We start from the raw sequence: 16,803 nt of genomic DNA, 5'->3' as shown, positions 1-16,803 counted from the left end.
TCATAATTCATAATATTTGCATAACATCCCAGGTAACATCTCTGACGGTAACAATTAGCATGGAATGATGTTACAGCACGGTCCGAGTTGAGAGCCGAACCAAATAAACATGGCGGACTCCTCGCGCACAGAAGAGTGTGAAATATTTACTGTTAAAGAAATGGACACTCAAATGGAAGAACGTGTGAGTAATGAGAATGGTGGTGATTGTAACAAGGAAGAAGACGTGACTAACACTCAAACAGAGGACCCTTTCAAAAAACCTGCTCTCTTTGCCGCGCCTTCGCTCGTGAGTAAACGAGGTCTTGTCGCGAGCAGAGCAACAAGAAAGCCTACACATGAAGAAAATGGCGACAAAGAACTACAACCATCTACTTCTGATAGTAGTGAAGCATCTGCAGATGAGCAAACCACCCCTTTCACGTCGGATAATGACAACACAACGTCACGGAAAGGTGTAGAGGGCGAAAATTATTCCGAAAAAGACCAGACTAGTGACGTCCAACCCCCACCAAGATTTCCTGTCAAAGGAACACCTATTGGCAAATTTAAACCCCACCCTCCTGTTCCATATGCCGAACCTCCTTGGGCAGGAGTGGCAGATGTCCCATATTCCCTAGAAATCCTCAAGAATGGCACTATAGTTGATACGGTCCCACTCACCCAGCAGAGTTATTTTGTGGTCGGACGTTTACCTGTGTGTGACGTATCCCTGGAACACCCCTCAATCTCCAGGTATCACGCTGTCATTCAATACCGTGGGCTGGCAGGAGAGGAGGAGGCAGTTGGAGAGGCAAGAGGGTTCTATGTCCATGACCTAGGCAGCACACATGGTACCTTCGTCAACAAGAACAAGATACCACCGAATACCTACATCAGAGTACGGGTTGGGCACGTACTCAAATTCGGGGGAAGCACTAGACTTTTCATCATGCAGGTAAAAAATAAAGAAAATTGTTCCTTCATGCCAGAAAACATTACTTAGTGTTCATACCATTCAAAAATAGGCTAAGTAAAATGTTATACACAGTGCACTTACTACCACAGGTAGGATAGATGTACTAGATTAGACATCCTTAGACTTCAAACCTCTATCACTTATGTAGTCCTTTACCATTGTAGTTCTGAATAGCCCTACTCTACTGTATATCTTTGCAGGGTCCAGAGTTTGACGAAGAGGCGGAGTCAGACCTGACTGTCACAGAGCTGCGGGAGCGAGCCAGGAAGCAGCGGGAGGACCTGGAGAGGAGGATGATGGGAGAAGGCTCAGATGAGGAGGAAAAGGAAGAGGGGAAAGAAAGCAGTGGCATCCAGGGAAAGAGTTTAAACAATGATTCTGGCTGTTCCTGGGGAATAGGTAAGCTTTCAGTGCTCAGCACCAGGAGAGACTGTAATGCATGGTTCAGAATTGTTTACATACATTAATTGCAATTAACCACTGCTACCATATCACAGCTCTGTAGCTTCAAGCCCTCAATATGTTGACTTTAATCTCTCTCTCTCTCGCCTTCCTATCTACCAATACATACAGTTGAAATCAGAAGTCTAGGTACACTTAGGTTGGAGTCATTAAAACTCATTTTTCAACCACTCCACAAATTTCTTGTTAACAAACTATAGTTTTGGAGGAGGTCAAATATATAGTGAAAACAATAGTGGTCCTAAAACGGAGCCTTGAGGAACACTGAAATTTACAGTTGATTTGTCAGAGGACAAACCATCCACATCTTTCCGAGCTAGTTTCTTATGACAAATGTTTTTTGTTTTTAGGGTTGCGACTGCATCTAGGGTATTGCTCAAGGTTAAATTGAGTTCCTCAGTTAGGTGGTTAACTGAATTTTGTACTCTGACGTCCTTGGGTAGGTAGAGGGAGTCTGGAAGGGCATCTAGGAATCTTTGGGTTGTCTGAGAATTTATAGACTTTTGATGATCCTTGGTTGGGGTCTGAGCAGGTTATTTGTTGCGATTGCAAACTTAATAAAATCGTTGTCCAGGATCATGAGGATAAACATTAAGATCCACAACATTTATTCCAAAGGACAAAACTAGGTCCAGAGTATGACTGTGGCAGTGAGTAGGTCCAGAGACATGTTGGACAAAACCCACTGACTCAATGATGGCTCCGAAAGCCTTTTGGAGTGGGTCTGTGGACTTTTCCATGTGAATATTAGTCAACAAAAATTAGAATATGATCTGCCATGACTACAAGGTCTGATAGGAATTCAGGGAACTCAGTGAGGAACGTTGTATATGGCCCAGGAGGCCTGTAAACAGTAGCTATAAAAAGTGATTGAGTAGGATGCATAGATTTCATGACTTTGATCCTCAAAAGACGAACTGTTTTTTTTTTTGTAATTTGGGAAGCTTGTGGAAGGCTACCCGAAATGTTTGACCCAAGTTAAACAATTTGAAGGCAATGCTACCAAATACTAATTGAGTGGATGTAAATTGTCATTGAAGTGAGGGATCTAACATTAAGTAGCCCTATTTTGAGATGTGCGGTATCACAATCTCTTTCAATAATGTCAGGAATGGAAGAGGTCTTTATTCCAGTGAGATTTCTAAGGCGAAAACATGTTTAGTTTTGCACAACCTAGGTCGAGGCACAGACACGGTCTCAATGGGGATAGCTGAGCTGACTACACTGACTGTGCTAGTGGCAGACTCCACTAAGCTGGCAGGCTGGCCTGCACGCACCCTGCTACCTGGCCTGCACGCACCCTGCTGCCTGGCCTGCACGCACCCTGCTGCCTGGCCTGCACGCACCCTGCTGCCTGGCCTGCACGCACCCTGCTGCCTGGCCTGCACGCACCCTGCTGCCTGGACTGCACGCACCCTGCTGCCTGGCCTGCACGCACCCTGCTGCCTGGCCTGCACGCAATCTCATTGTGGAGCTAGTCTGGTTCATTCTTGGGAGCAATTTCCAAATGCCTGAAGGTACCACGTTCATCAGTACAAACAATAGTGCAGAAGTATAAACACCATGGGACCACGCAGCTGTCATACCGCTCAGGAAAGATATGCATTCTGTCTCCTAGAGATGAATGTACTTCGGTGCGAAAAGTGCAAATCAATCCCAGAACAACAGCAAAGGACCTTTTTTATTTTATGTAACTAGGCAAGTCAGTTAAGAACAAATTCTTATTTTCAATGACGGTCTAGGAACAGTGGGTTAACTGCCTGTTCAGGGGCAGAACGACAGATTCGATTTTGCAACCTACTAGTCCACCGCTCTAACCACTTAGGCTACTCTGCCGATCTTGTAAAGATGCTGGAGGAAACGGGTACAAAGGTATCTATATCCACAGCAAAACTAGTCCTATATCGACATAACCTGAAAAGCTGCTCAGCAAGGAAGAGACCACTGCTCCAAAACCGCCATAAAAAAGCCAAACTACGGTTTGCAACTGCACAGGGTCAAAGATTGTACTTTTTGGAGAAATGTCCTCTGGTGTGATGAAACAAAAGTAGAACTGTTTGGCCATAATGACCATTGTTATGTTTGGAGGAAAAGGGGGAGGCTTACAAACCTGACTCAGTTACACCAGCTCTGTCAGGAGGAATGGGCCAAAATTCACCCAACCTATTGTGGGAAGCTTGTGGAACGCTACCCGAAATGTTTGACCCAAGTTAAACAATTTGAAGGCAATGCTACCAAATACTAATTGAGTGTATGTAAACTTCTGACCCACTAGGAATGTGATGATATAAATCAAATCTGAAATAAATAATTCTCTACTATTATTCTGACATTTCACATTCTTAAAATAAAGTGATGATCCTAACTGGCTTAAGGCAGGGAAGTTTTACTAGGATTAAATGTCAGGAATTGTGAAAAACTGAGTTTAAATGTATTTGGCTATGGTGTATGTAAACCTCCGACTTCAACTGTACATGTGTAGCTGATGAAGCAGCCCCCGAAGAGGATGAGAACGAGGAGAACCCCTTCTCCACAGAGTTCCAGGAGGACCAAGAGGCTGCTTACCTGAAGGACCCTAAGAAAGCACTGCAGGGCTTCTTTGACAGAGAAGGTCAGACCTTTGGAGAAAGACATTCACTAGTACCATAATCATGTTTCCTTTTGGTGTGTTTGACAGTGTCTCGCTATCTGTCTTTTATTTCAGGGGAAGAGCTTGAGTTTGAGTATGAAGACAAAAGCCACGGTACCTGGCTCTGCAGAGTAAAGTACGTTTTTTATTTTGTCTGAGGGTATGTAATTGTGTGCAATCATGTTTTATATCATGAAAATGATATTGCTGTCCTTCTCAAATTTGGACCTGATGGTCTGCAACCCCTCTGGTTTTTATTCATCCCAACTAATCAGGGACTGATTTCAGACCTAGCCAATTAGTGACATGTATCTTTCAACGAACTACCAGGTAGAAAATTGACATACTGAATAGAATGTAAAACATGTCACCTCCTTTCCACACACAGGCTCCCAGTGGATGACGCTTCGGGGAAGCAGCTGGTCGCTGAGGTGACCCACACAGGGAAGAAGAAAGATGCGGCCATCCAGTCTTCCCTGGAGGCGTGTCGAATCCTGGAGGCCCGGGGCCTGCTCAGGCAGGAGGCAGGTGGGTGTCCTAGCAGAGCTGCTACATCAGCCCACAGCAGAACTGTTACTATTTACTGTAGTCAATGCAGCCTGCTACATCAGCAGTATGAGTGGTTCAGCAGCGCCTAGTCATTTCTTTCCTTTATTCCAAAGTTATATTGAAATGTAACATTATACACAGTGAATACCCTACAAAACAGTGAATAGCTCACATTGAAGGTGATGGCTTGCTGTTTTGGTTGTTATTCAAGTTTTTATTTACAATGTATATTTATTATAATAATAATTCATTTAATTTGTAAAGTAATTTTCACAGACACAAAAATAAAACATTTAATAAAAACAATCCAGAACACAAGACAACAATCAAAGCTATATACAAGTGTCGCCAGATACGGAGAACAGAATTAGTAGAGGACAGAGACTGCAGCCTAATTGTGTCTGAAAATGCGTCCTGCAGCGCCACGCAACTGACAGTCTTGTCACCCATAGTCTGCTGCGGGGCTGCTGAAGGGATACGGACCTGGAGAAGCGACGGGTGCGTGTGGTACAGGAGGGTAGAATGAGGTCAGACAGATACTTCAGTCCAGAGATAGCTTGGTAGGTTTGAACCAGGATTTTGTAGTCGACGCGTGAACATATGGGGAGCCAGTAGAGGTTGAACAGCACTGGAGTGATGTGCTTGCAAGAGGAGGTGTGGTTGAGGACACGTGCAGCATAGTTCTGGACATGTTGTAGCCTGTTTAGGCACTTGGAAGCAAACAACTTTGTTTATTCCCTATGTAGGCTTAACCCCATGGTCCGCCAGACGTTGAGTCCTTACTCTGTACCATTGAGTATGTTTACATGCACACTAATAATTCAATTTTAAACATTATGGCAGAAGACAGAATATGGCATTAGTCATGTAAACACCTTAGTCTGCTTATCTTAATCGGCGTAAGATCATAATCGAAGTAAGCATACGCCGATTAAAACACCTGCTTTTCTGAGCAATCTACATGTAAAAAAACTTAATCAGCATCTGGGCATGTTCTAGCACCGAGTAGCGCAAGCCTTGCTCTTGTGCGCGAATGAAGTGAGTTCAGAAAAAGCAAGTATGCGTCTTGTAAATAGTTTTCACATACAAACTTTATATGTCCAAACTGAGAATCAAAAAGTATTAGCAAAAATAACATGGTCACTGTTGATTTTGATGACCGATTTTCTGCATTTATCAAAAGGCCCATCAGTAGCCTGATTTCCGTGTCCATGTAAACAGGATTATTATGGAAATCGTTCTTTTTGCAAAGCATGTAAACGTTTTAAGCAAATCATTGTATTGACCTGACTATCCACCATAATCACTATAGTGTGCATGTAATCGTGCTCATTGTCTGTAACTTCTACTGTTGTTGTACTTTAACTTGTTCATAATCCACTCCCTCCAGTTTCCCGCAAGCGCAAGAAGAAGAACTGGGAGGACGAGGATTTCTATGACAGTGACGATGATAACTTTCTGGACCGCACCGGTGCTGTGGAGAAGAAGAGACAGGAGCGCATGAAGAAGGCGGGAAAGATTCAGGAGCGCCCGGACACTTACGAGTCACTGGTAAAGACCCATGTCATTAAATACGCTTTCTCACATTTCAACCTCAGGAATTAAAAAAGGAAATACGAAGTATCTCTCTAAATGAAGTGCTCATCTAAGATATCACATTACAATGCTGTATGTATTGCACTATCACTGATGTTGCCAATTCTCTGAAACAGAAGTACACTTTACAAATCCCCAAAACCAAAGTTTTTGTTTCAAATAGCCTCTTCTGTCTATTGAAATGTTTTGTGTGCACAGTATGTGATATGTCAGGGGAGGAAGGGTACTATAGCTTTTATGGTGTGAACTAGAGTGACAGGGTGCTTGTTATCTTGCTAAGGTGGCCAAACTGTTGGTGGTTGAGAAGGCTCTGGCAGAGACTGAGAAGAAGCTCAGTGCTACAGGGAGAGGTAAGTGGTGCACAGAAAATGTATTTTCAACCACCTTTCATCGCAATGTGTCTAGGTTAGTGTTTCTGAATCCTGTTTCCTTTGAAAAGTGGAATCAGGTGTGTAGTGCTAGGGCAAAAACCAAAATGTGCACCCCTTTGGTTCCCCAGGACCAGGATTAAGAAACACTGGTACACCTACGTTGCTGTCAACTATGTGTAGTTTCACCCGAGTGAGTGGTGTTGTATCTGTCAGTTTGTCTGTGTATGTGTGAGACCGAGTGCTTTATCGTCAGGTTTCAATTCACTTCTATTTCTCCTTCCTATCAGACGGCTCTCACTCATCCTCTGAGGACCCGCTGGATGCCTTCATGGTCGCCGTGCGCAGCGAGGCGGCGCTGGACGGAGTGGAGCGCCGTAAGCTGCACGTGCACACCGCCGACCTGCGTAAGGAGGCCCAGAGACTGCGCCGGCTGGTGGAGCTCACGCGGCCAGCCCAGATGCCTTCACTGCAGACGGGGTGATATATATATATATGCATATGCATGCAGCTATCCCCTAATATCTTAATCACCTAGTTGAATGTTGCATCTTGGTGCCTCTCTCTCACAGTGTATCCATTCATCCGTTATTCTGTCAAATGCCTCTCGAGGATGATTGTATATTAGTAGTGCCATTGCATGTTCGCTACACATGGTTGTACAGTATTGCACACTGACAAAAAAAAATCCTCACAGGTCTATGAGTGGGTCGTCCGACGTAGACAAGCCTAAGAAGCGGTCCCTACCGCTGTTTGGTGCCATGAAGGGAGGCGCCAAGTTCAAACTGAAGACTGGGACCATAGGGGTATGTTCACTTGGCAACAGAGGAGAATATCCATAATAGCTTTTCATAAGAGGGTTTTTGCAAATGCTGGAAAAGCTTTACAGTTTACACTATCCCTATTTCTGCGATTTCTTTCTGTCTCTAAGTCTGTCTACCTATTTCTTTAGCGCTCTCCCTCTCTCTGCATTTCTTACTCAACTGTTGTCTCTTCACAACCACTCAATTTTTTGTGCTCTCTTTCCCTCTTTCTTAGAAGTTGCCCCCAAAGCGAGCCAATCTGCCCGCAGAACTCTTCAACATGAAAGGAGAGGAAGAGGAGGAGGAGGATGAGGAGGAGGATGACAACAACAACAAAGGGAGTGAAGACTTGACTGAGGCTGACATCCAGGCTGAGGAACCCCAACAGTCCAATGAAAGCACTGATTCCACAGAGGGCTGCAGTACAGGATACCAGAGGCAGGACCCACCTCTGTCCCAACCCCCCAGAGGTATGATATAAGAGTTAGATGCTGTGTCTTGCTGCCTTTTTCTCACTGTGGCTGCATTCCGATTCTCTACCCTTCTCCAGAGGTGTGTACTCCTTTACTTTCCCCTCATACATGTAAAAGCGTTTGCTTGGTGCAAGCATGACTGCTGGGAGTTTCCACCATATTCCTTACAGCAGTCCGTTCCTTTAAATCCATGAGGGGGTGTAGGCGTGCCCAATTAATTGGAATATAGTTAATTGGGGTAGTTAATTGGAATGTAGCCTGTGTCATATCCATACGAAGCTGTTGTTCTCCCAATCGCCTGTAGATGGCAGTGTTACTTTGGACAGAGCTATACATATTATACTACATATCTATGTATCTCCAATGTTTGGCTCTGATGTGGCATCATCATGGTGAAATTGTCTTCCGTAACAACGTACCACTATTCAGCTGTGGTCATTGAACAGTGTTTTTGTCTGGGGTTTTTTTATAGGGAAAAAGCTGTCCCAGAGAAGTATAGATGTAGAGGAGCCTGAGGAAACCATGGAAGATGCGCCTCTCGGCCGTTTAAAGCCCTTATCAGGTACAGGAGCTCAACGTTTGTGTCTCTTTGCTCTTCTGTTGGTACGCTGTTTTTCTCTCCGTCTGGCTATGTGCACGTGATAATCTGTTTCATTTCCTTGGTCCTCTCGCCTCCTCAAAACCTATTAAATGAGAAGTTCAGAGGTCCCGCCCCTCTGACCTTCTTATCCAATGTGTTTTGAGGAGGCAATGCAATTGAGATTCTCGCATTGTGTGGATGGTCTTTAGTTCCCAACTTTAGTTCTGGTGTTTTTCCTCCCATCTTTCTTTAGACCCTAAAGAAGGGGGCAAGGAGGCGGCAGCTGCCAAGCCCAGTCCGAGGACGTTCTTGAAAAAAAGAACCACCGGCCCCAACAGAGTAAGCACTTCGAGCTCAGTGCACCCTCACACACATTCACTCACTCACTCTCACTAGTCAATAATGAGCCAAAACTTGATTGAGAATGAATGAATACTGTTAATCAAGTATGCTGGCGTTCTACACAATCCCCCAAATTTCAATCCAGTGTACTTTTAGACCAACTTGAGTTATACAAAGAAACTGGGCTGATACAATACTAGGTTACTCTGTGAATTTTCTTGTACCATGCGAAGATTCACCCTCTTAATCTCTTATATTCCGTCTATTTTCCATTTACTACCTAAATTGTACCATGCGGAAAGAGAGCTACTTTGTAGTGTTGGTGCATTTTTTTCTTCGCTCATAAGAGAAATGCTCTGTCACATTGTCATGCTTTTGTCTCCAGCCTCCAGCCGCCCAATCAGGACAGTACCCTGAGGATGACCCAGACTATTGTGTCTGGGTGCCCCCCACAGGTATAAATAACTTCTTGTTAATATTCTCTTGTTTATTGCTATGAGTTCTGTCATCTTGTGATGTTAATCACCTACCACCTGGCCCCTTGACATAGGGCGGCCATGTCTTGAGGTGAACGCTAGGGTAACACAGAGGTCAAAGACAACTAAATTTGGCTTGGCTTTGACTAATAAGCCAGGCCCTTAACCTCGTCAACTGTTGTTCAACCATTTAACAGTAATGTAATTTCTGTTAATGTTTTTGCTGAGGAACCTTCATCAAGACATAAGACCTTTTTGTCTGAATAATCTCACAGGATTGTAACCTCGCAGCTAGGTGACATTTGGAGTTACGGCAAGAGTTTAAGGACTGAGGAAATGTACATTACAGAGCAAGATTATTGTCAACCTATTGTTGAACACACTGCACAATGCTCTTTATGAGAAGGACTATTTGTGTTCTCTACCACTCCTAAGTAAGAGGAATAAGGTTGTCCCTGACCTCTGGGATGAAGGGAGCTAGGGTAGAAAGAGAAAAGGGAAGTAAACAGGCTTTATGGCCAATTTGTGAAAAGGGAGAGTTTAGACTGCATTTTCATCCATGGCCAAGGAATGCAGATCAAAGCCACGCTGTTAAGATAAGGTTTTAACGTTTTGCGGGGGTAAGTACACTGCTAAGAGCCATTTGGATTCATTGACAAAACTCATTGTATTTAGCAACTAGCAAGAAACACACAATTTGGTTCTTAGATAAGATTGCGTGCGAGTACCTAAAGAGAAACGTATGTCATTGGCAGACACTGCGACATGTGAGGAAGGTTGGCATGGTTAAGTGGAATCATTTATTTCCCACATAGCTGTTACACACATGTGACTAGGTAGGGTTTTGTTCTTGGAGCAGATAGCCAGTGACTTAATATAGCAACAAAACAGGCCCCCATACTAAATTTGTTTTGCGAGCCGGTCTTAAAGCAGGCACTTTAGACTCTGGTCACTGCACTGTAACTACTTTTTTAATGTTCATGTTCTGAATAATATGCCTAAAACGTTGTCCTCCATGTCTACAGGTCAGTCTGGGGATGGCCGCACCCACCTCAATGAAAAGTATGGGTACTGAACACACGGTTCAAACTTTTTGACCCTTTTTTTTCTTGACTCCACCCACCTGCGGACTTAGCAGCAACACACACACAGGCCTCCATCCACTCGGTATCTATTTGTGTTCTATGACACTCCTGCGTAAGGGATAGTGCATGCAACATACACTACCATTCAAAAGTTTAGGGTCACTTAGAAATGCCCTTGTTTTTTAAAGAAAAGCACTTTTTTTTATCCATTAAAATAACATAAAATGTATCAAAAATAGTGTGGACATTGTTAATGTTGTAAATGACTATTGCAGATGGAAATGACTGACTTTTAATGGGATATCTACAGAGGCCCATTATCAGCAACCATCACTCCTGTGTTCCAATGGCACATTGTGTTAGCTAATCCAAGTTTATAATTTTAAAAGGCTAATTGATCATTAAAAATCCCTTTTGCAATTATGTTATCACAGCTGAAAACTGTTCTGTTTAAAGAAGCAATAAAACTGGCCTTCTTTAGACTAGTTGAGTCTAGAGCGTCAGCATTTGTGGGTTTGATTACAGGCTCGAAATGAACAGAAACAAAGACTTTCTTCTGAAACCTGTCAGTCTATTCTTGTTCTGAGAAATGTAGGCTATTCCATGCGAGGAATTGCCAAGAAACTGATCTCGTACAACGCTGTGTACTACTCCCTTCACAGAACAGCGCAAACTGGCTTTAACCAGAATAGAAAGAGTGGGAGGCCCCGGTGCACAACTGAGCAAGAGGACAAGTGCATTAGTGTTTAGTTTGAGAAACAGATGCTTTCGAAGTCCTCAACTGACAGCTACATTAAATAGTACCCACAAAACACCAGTCTCAACAACAACAGTGAAGAGGCGACTCCGGGATGCTGGCTTTCTCGGCACAGAAGGGATGGTTGCTGATAATGGGCCTATGTATGCCTATGTACAATTGAAGTCGGAAGTTTACATACACCTTAGCCAAATGCATTTAATCTCAGTTTTTCACAATTCCTTACATTTAATCCTAGTGAAAATTCCCTGTCTTAGGTCAGTTAGGATCACCACTTTATTTTAAGAATGTGAAATGTCAGAATAATAGTTGGGTAACACAATGTGCCATTGGAACATAGGAGTGATGGTTGCTCATAATGGGCCTCTGTACGCCTATGTAGAGATTCCATTAAAAATCAGCTTTTTCCAGCTACAATAGTAATTCACAACATGAACCATGTCTATACTGTATTTCTGATCAATTTGATGTTATTTTAATGGACAGAAAATGTGCTTTTCTTTCAAAACCAAGGACATTTCTAAGTGACCCCAAACTTTTGAACGGTGGTGTACCTTTACCAAATTTGAATTCACTTCTGGGAAAATGGCAACAATGTGGAGGCTGGCACTGGGAAAGCTTACAGTGTTGCCCTCTGTGAAAATTACTAAATTTGATGGTTGGTTGCTGGTTTGTAGTTGCCTCATGGTAACCATTGCCTTCTTTCTCCAAGATGATCATGTCATTGAGACAACTTGGTGAATGTTTTTGCATTACATATCCTTGGACAGTGTGAAAGGGGACCAGTCCCATTACAGTTAAGATATCAGTCCTCACATACTGGTTAGTAGGCTAGCCAGCAGATCCGAGCCACTTGCTTTTACAGCTGCACCAGGGTCGGAAAGCATTCCTGTGTGTATTAAGACACCGCTGAGCTGGTGCAAGATATGACTCGGAAAATGAACCTCAATCCAGAGATGAGAAATGTTGGAATAATAAAATAATTTGGAGTATAATGCATTTCACATCCCTGGATTGAGGTTAGTTTTCTGAGGCATATCTTGTACAGACTCAGCTGTGTCTTAATAAAAACAGGAATTATGCCCGACCTTAGTGTAGCTGTAAGGAAGCGGGTTGGATCTGCTGGCTAGTTACCGTAGTAGGCCTGCCTGAAAGCACTTGACTTACCCCATTGTATGTAATAGAGATAGGCTGCACTTAAACTGAGTCCAATTTGAATTGGCCCTATCCTATGTCAGATGAGTGTACAGCATATAGTGAAGGATTTCGCTATAGTGCCCACATTCACTCATCCGAGGTCTGCTTTGTTACTTTGGCTGCTTTCTCGCAGCTAAGCCCACCTGACGTCCGAACAGTATGGGTTCGCTGTTGGGTTTCACTGTCGATTGCTGGCGTAACCCTCTTTCAAAGGAGAGTGAGAGTGGCGGAGAGTGAGGGAGCGCATATAAGCAGCTTGCAGACCATCTGGGCACTTGTGTGGCTTTACTGGATAAAACGCAAGCTGATAATGAGTCAAGTCAAAAGTAGTGTGTGTGTGTCCTCCTTCTCCAAAGTGTCTTTTTAACCAGATCTTCATTACTAGTGACTTAGCGTTTAGGAGGCTGTTTGTGAAGTAGGGTTTAATTTGTGTTTGTGGCAAGCTACCTAGAGCAGGATTACACTGCCTCAGAAATCCCACACGGCATTTTATTCTTGTGTTTATTTTCTCCCTCCACCTCACTACTATTTTATTCCTTCCAGCTGAGACTCTTAAACCTGGAAGGTTAAAAGTAATACCCTTCCAGAAGTTGTGTATTTTGTTACTTTTTATTTGTACAATAAAGTTGTCCACAAGGTACAGGGTTGTTCAGATTCCATCTTTCAAGGTTTGCAGTGAAGACTCATTTCCCCACAAATAAATAGCTCCATGTTTTTAGACATTTGTTTGTCTACAACTGCACGCCTTCTCATCTCCAGTTCAACCACTGAATCTCTACCCCTCAATTTTCACAATCCCCAAAGCCTCCACCCTCCCCATCCATCTCAATGTATACAGGCATGTTTCTCACAGCCAACTGTGGTGTGTGTGAGATCCACTGTTTCCATGAACTTGTCCAGTGATTTTGTTGACATTAGAAAGTTTGCATAGAAAATAGATGTGACAATTGCCTGCCTGTTTCCAATTAACCATCCTATATCGATTTTAAAAACAGCTGGACTTAATGTCACACCCCAACAACAAAAAATAAACCAGTGTTGAATAAAAGTGAAGTGGTTGAAGTGTTTCGATCACCCATTTAGGCAAATTGCGCAATAATACATTAGTGACAGCCTGTATGCCCTCCCACCAATAATTTTCATGTCTCTGGTAGCCTGCAAAAGCCAGCATGGATAGAATGCAATAATTGACTAATATTTGCCATATTCTAATAATGATCATGTGCCCCACTTAAACGTGCCACGGTGAGATTTGCACTCCTGTAGATCTGTTATAATTGGATGGTGAAACTTGCATCCAGAAAAGCAAGATGAAGCAATTCAGGCATTCTTGAAAGTCAGGACAATCCTTGTCCTGCAAAGAAAACATTTTTGTTTAAAAAAATGTATTTTGCTAGCAGTAGACATTTAGAATTGAATGTGGAGTGGAGCTTGAGTTGTGTGACGACATCACGTGGCTTGCAAACTTATTCACCAAACATTGATTCAAGAAAATAAAAAAAATAACGTTCCACTTAATTTGTCACGAAGTTCAACAAAAAAATCCACCCCTGTCAATCGGATAAAAATATTACCGATGTTTAGAAAATATGTATATCTGCCGTTTCCATTACACGTCGCAAACTATTTTCTTTGCTTTGTCGAATAAACCTGAGAATGGAAACCTGCCTACTGACACAGTCTGATCTGGCAATGAGCAGCTTGCACCATTTGGTGAGATGTTCTGCTGTGATCCAGTGAGGAGGGGTGGGAACCTTGCCGTCTTGGCAGGCTTTGGTGTGACATACACAAGTCCTGCCTCACTCTACGCCACCACTCAGCCTTTGCACCCGCATAGACACTTATTTGCGCATACACTCTGATATGTGGGTATCTATCTGCAGAAGCCCTAGCAGCACATAACTCACATACCAGGTGCACAAGCTGCACGCACTTCTGCAAATACACATACTTTATGCAAGCATGTACTGTACTCTCACACAAGTTCAAATCTCAGTTCCCATAAACACACTTTTCCAAATCCCAGTGCCGCAGGACCTCCAGACAGCTTTGGCCCTGGGCTCTCGCTCCAGAGCCTCCTCTCTAAGCTCCTGGCCCAGCCCACTCCCGACCATGCTGCCTGACCCTCTATATCCTCCTGACCCAATTGGCTCTTGAAGGATGGAGTAATCCCAGATTCAACTCTCAGAACTCCACCAGTACTGGAGCTAGAGATGCAGTAGACCAGGGTCATGGATCAGAAGCTGTGTGGGCCACGGCAATGAGGAAGGAGACACACAGAGTGACAGGGAGAATATGTCCTCACTGAAAATAAATGACACTCGTTTTTGGATTCACATTGTGCATTGACTGGATTGAAATGGGATTGATGCCAACCCTGGTACACCGCAAATACAAAATGGTAATCGTGTCAATGCACGTATAATTAGTCTTTGTAATGTGATCTAAAATGTATCACTCCTAAGAACCAAGATGCCACAGAGCATTTATTTGTTCATAAATTATGCGAGGGACACAGAAATGTCAGAGCGCTGCACAACATTCACTCTAGCAGAGCTTGGTTATGGTGACATTGTTTTGATCGCAGCATGTCCTTCAAGGGATACATTCATATGCATAAATAGGTTGTCTGGTCACTGATTATGTTAGCACATCGACCCTACAGTCAAGACTAGCCTCAGTTTAACGTTCAATACATCAGGAACGTCATTCAGAGGCACAACGATGAGACGTTTGGGATGACCTTTGGTTGTCTCATACATGTGGCGATGTGCCACCGAAGAAAAGGTACAGTGCCTTGCGAAAGTATTCGGCCCCCTTGAACTTTGCGACCTTTTGCCACATTTCAGGCTTTAAACATAAAGATATAAAACTGTATTTTTTTGTGAAGAGTCAACAACAAGTGGGACACAATCATGAAGTGGAACGACATTTATTGGATATTTCAAACTTTTTTAACAAATCCAAAACTGAAAAATTGGGCGTGCAAAATTATTCAGCCCCTTTACTTTCAGTGCAGCAAACTCTCTCCAGAAGTTCAGTGAGGATCTCTGAATGATCCAATGTTGACCTAAAGACCTGAAGACTTATCAGAGATGCAGCCAAGAGGTCCATGATCACTCTGGATGAACTGCAGAGATCTACAGCTGAGGTGGGAGACTCTGTCCATAGGACAACAATCAGTCGTATATTGCACAAATCTGGCCTTTATGGAAGAGTGGCAAGAAGAAATCAATTTCTTAAAGATATCCATAAAAAGTGTTGTTTAAAGTTTGCCACAAGCCACCTGGGAGACACACCAAACTTGTGGAAGAAGGTGCTCTGGTCAGATGAAACCAAAATTGAACTTTTTGGCAACAATGCAAAACGTTATGTTTGGCGTAAAAGCAACACAGCTCATCACCCTGAACACACCATCCCCACTGTCAAACATGGTGGTGGCAGCATCATGGTTTGGGCCTGCTTTTCTTCAGCAGGGACAGGGAAGATGGTTAAAATTGATGGGAAGATGGATGGAGCCAAATACGGGACCATTCTGGAAGAAAACCTGATGGAGTCTGCAAAAGACCTGAGACTGGGACGGAGATTTGTCTTCCAACAAGACAATGATCCAAAACATAAAGCAAAATCTACAATGGAATGGTTCAAAAATAAACATATCCAGGTGTTAGAATGGCCAAGTCAAAGTCCAGACCTGAATCCAATCGAGAATCTGTGGAAAGAACTGAAAACTGCTGTTCACAAATGCTCTCCATCCAACCTCACTGAGCTTGAGCTGTTTTGCAAGGAGGAACGGGAACAAATTTCAGTCTCTCGATGTGCAAAACTGATAGAGACATACCCCAAGCGACTTACAGGTGTAATCGCAGCAAAAGGTGGCGCTACAAAGTATTAACTTAAAGGGGCTGAATAATTTTGCACGCCCAATTTTTCAGTTTTTGATTTGTTAAAAAAGTTTGAAATATCCAATAAATGTCGTTCCACTTCATGATTGTATCCCACTTGTTGTTGATTCTTCACAAAAAAATACAGTTTTATATCTTTATGTTTGAAGCCTGAAATGTGGCAAAAGGTCGCAAAGTTCAAGGGGGCCGAATACTTTCGCAAGGCACTGTACATACAGGTACATACAGAGTTAGAAAGGTGTTGCATAGCGTACTACACAAGCTCATGACACAGCACTGAAATTAAAGCAGTAAATCATGTCATATTCTCATAGATTTTTATACTCCCTTTCTTGCATGCTCATATACCTTTATTTTCTGCACCACAGCACAGTGAAATGCATACAGGAAAAGAGGACAAAGTATTTGATGTTATCCTGTTTTCCTCTTAAGGTGATATTCACAAACTCGTCAACAGGTTGAGGGTTACATTGTTACCTCTTGAACTAGTAATACATTTCGTAGTATCTCATGACCTGGGCCCGGTTTCCCAAAAGCATCTTAAAGCTAAGTTCATCGTTAAACCCTTTGTAGGAGCAACGTTAAATATCTGAGCTGTTTCCCAAAACTATCATTAACATTGC

At 43.0% G+C, this 16,803-nt stretch overlaps 1 protein-coding gene across 1 annotated transcript; it reads left to right on the top strand.

The window, feature by feature from the left end:
• The first annotated feature begins 9 nt into the window (after window positions 1–9).
• slc4a1ap (solute carrier family 4 member 1 adaptor protein) lies at window positions 10–12,915 on the top strand. The gene is made up of 14 exons (XM_029674932.2): window positions 10–937; window positions 1,159–1,357; window positions 3,903–4,031; window positions 4,125–4,185; window positions 4,438–4,577; window positions 5,989–6,149; window positions 6,475–6,544; window positions 6,853–7,042; window positions 7,260–7,368; window positions 7,601–7,835; window positions 8,311–8,400; window positions 8,672–8,757; window positions 9,146–9,215; window positions 10,262–12,915. Exons 1-14 carry the CDS (start codon window positions 110–112, stop codon window positions 10,309–10,311), a joined length of 2,418 nt encoding a protein of 805 aa, XP_029530792.1. The 5' UTR covers window positions 10–109; the 3' UTR covers window positions 10,312–12,915.
• The last annotated feature ends 3,888 nt before the right edge of the window (window positions 12,916–16,803 follow it).

This window comes from Oncorhynchus nerka, linkage group LG12 (assembly GCF_034236695.1).
Source record: "Oncorhynchus nerka isolate Pitt River linkage group LG12, Oner_Uvic_2.0, whole genome shotgun sequence".
Classification (NCBI taxonomy): Eukaryota; Metazoa; Chordata; class Actinopteri; order Salmoniformes; family Salmonidae; genus Oncorhynchus; species Oncorhynchus nerka.
Note: the sequence above shows the minus strand (reverse complement) of the source record. Positions and strands in the feature narration are given on the sequence as shown.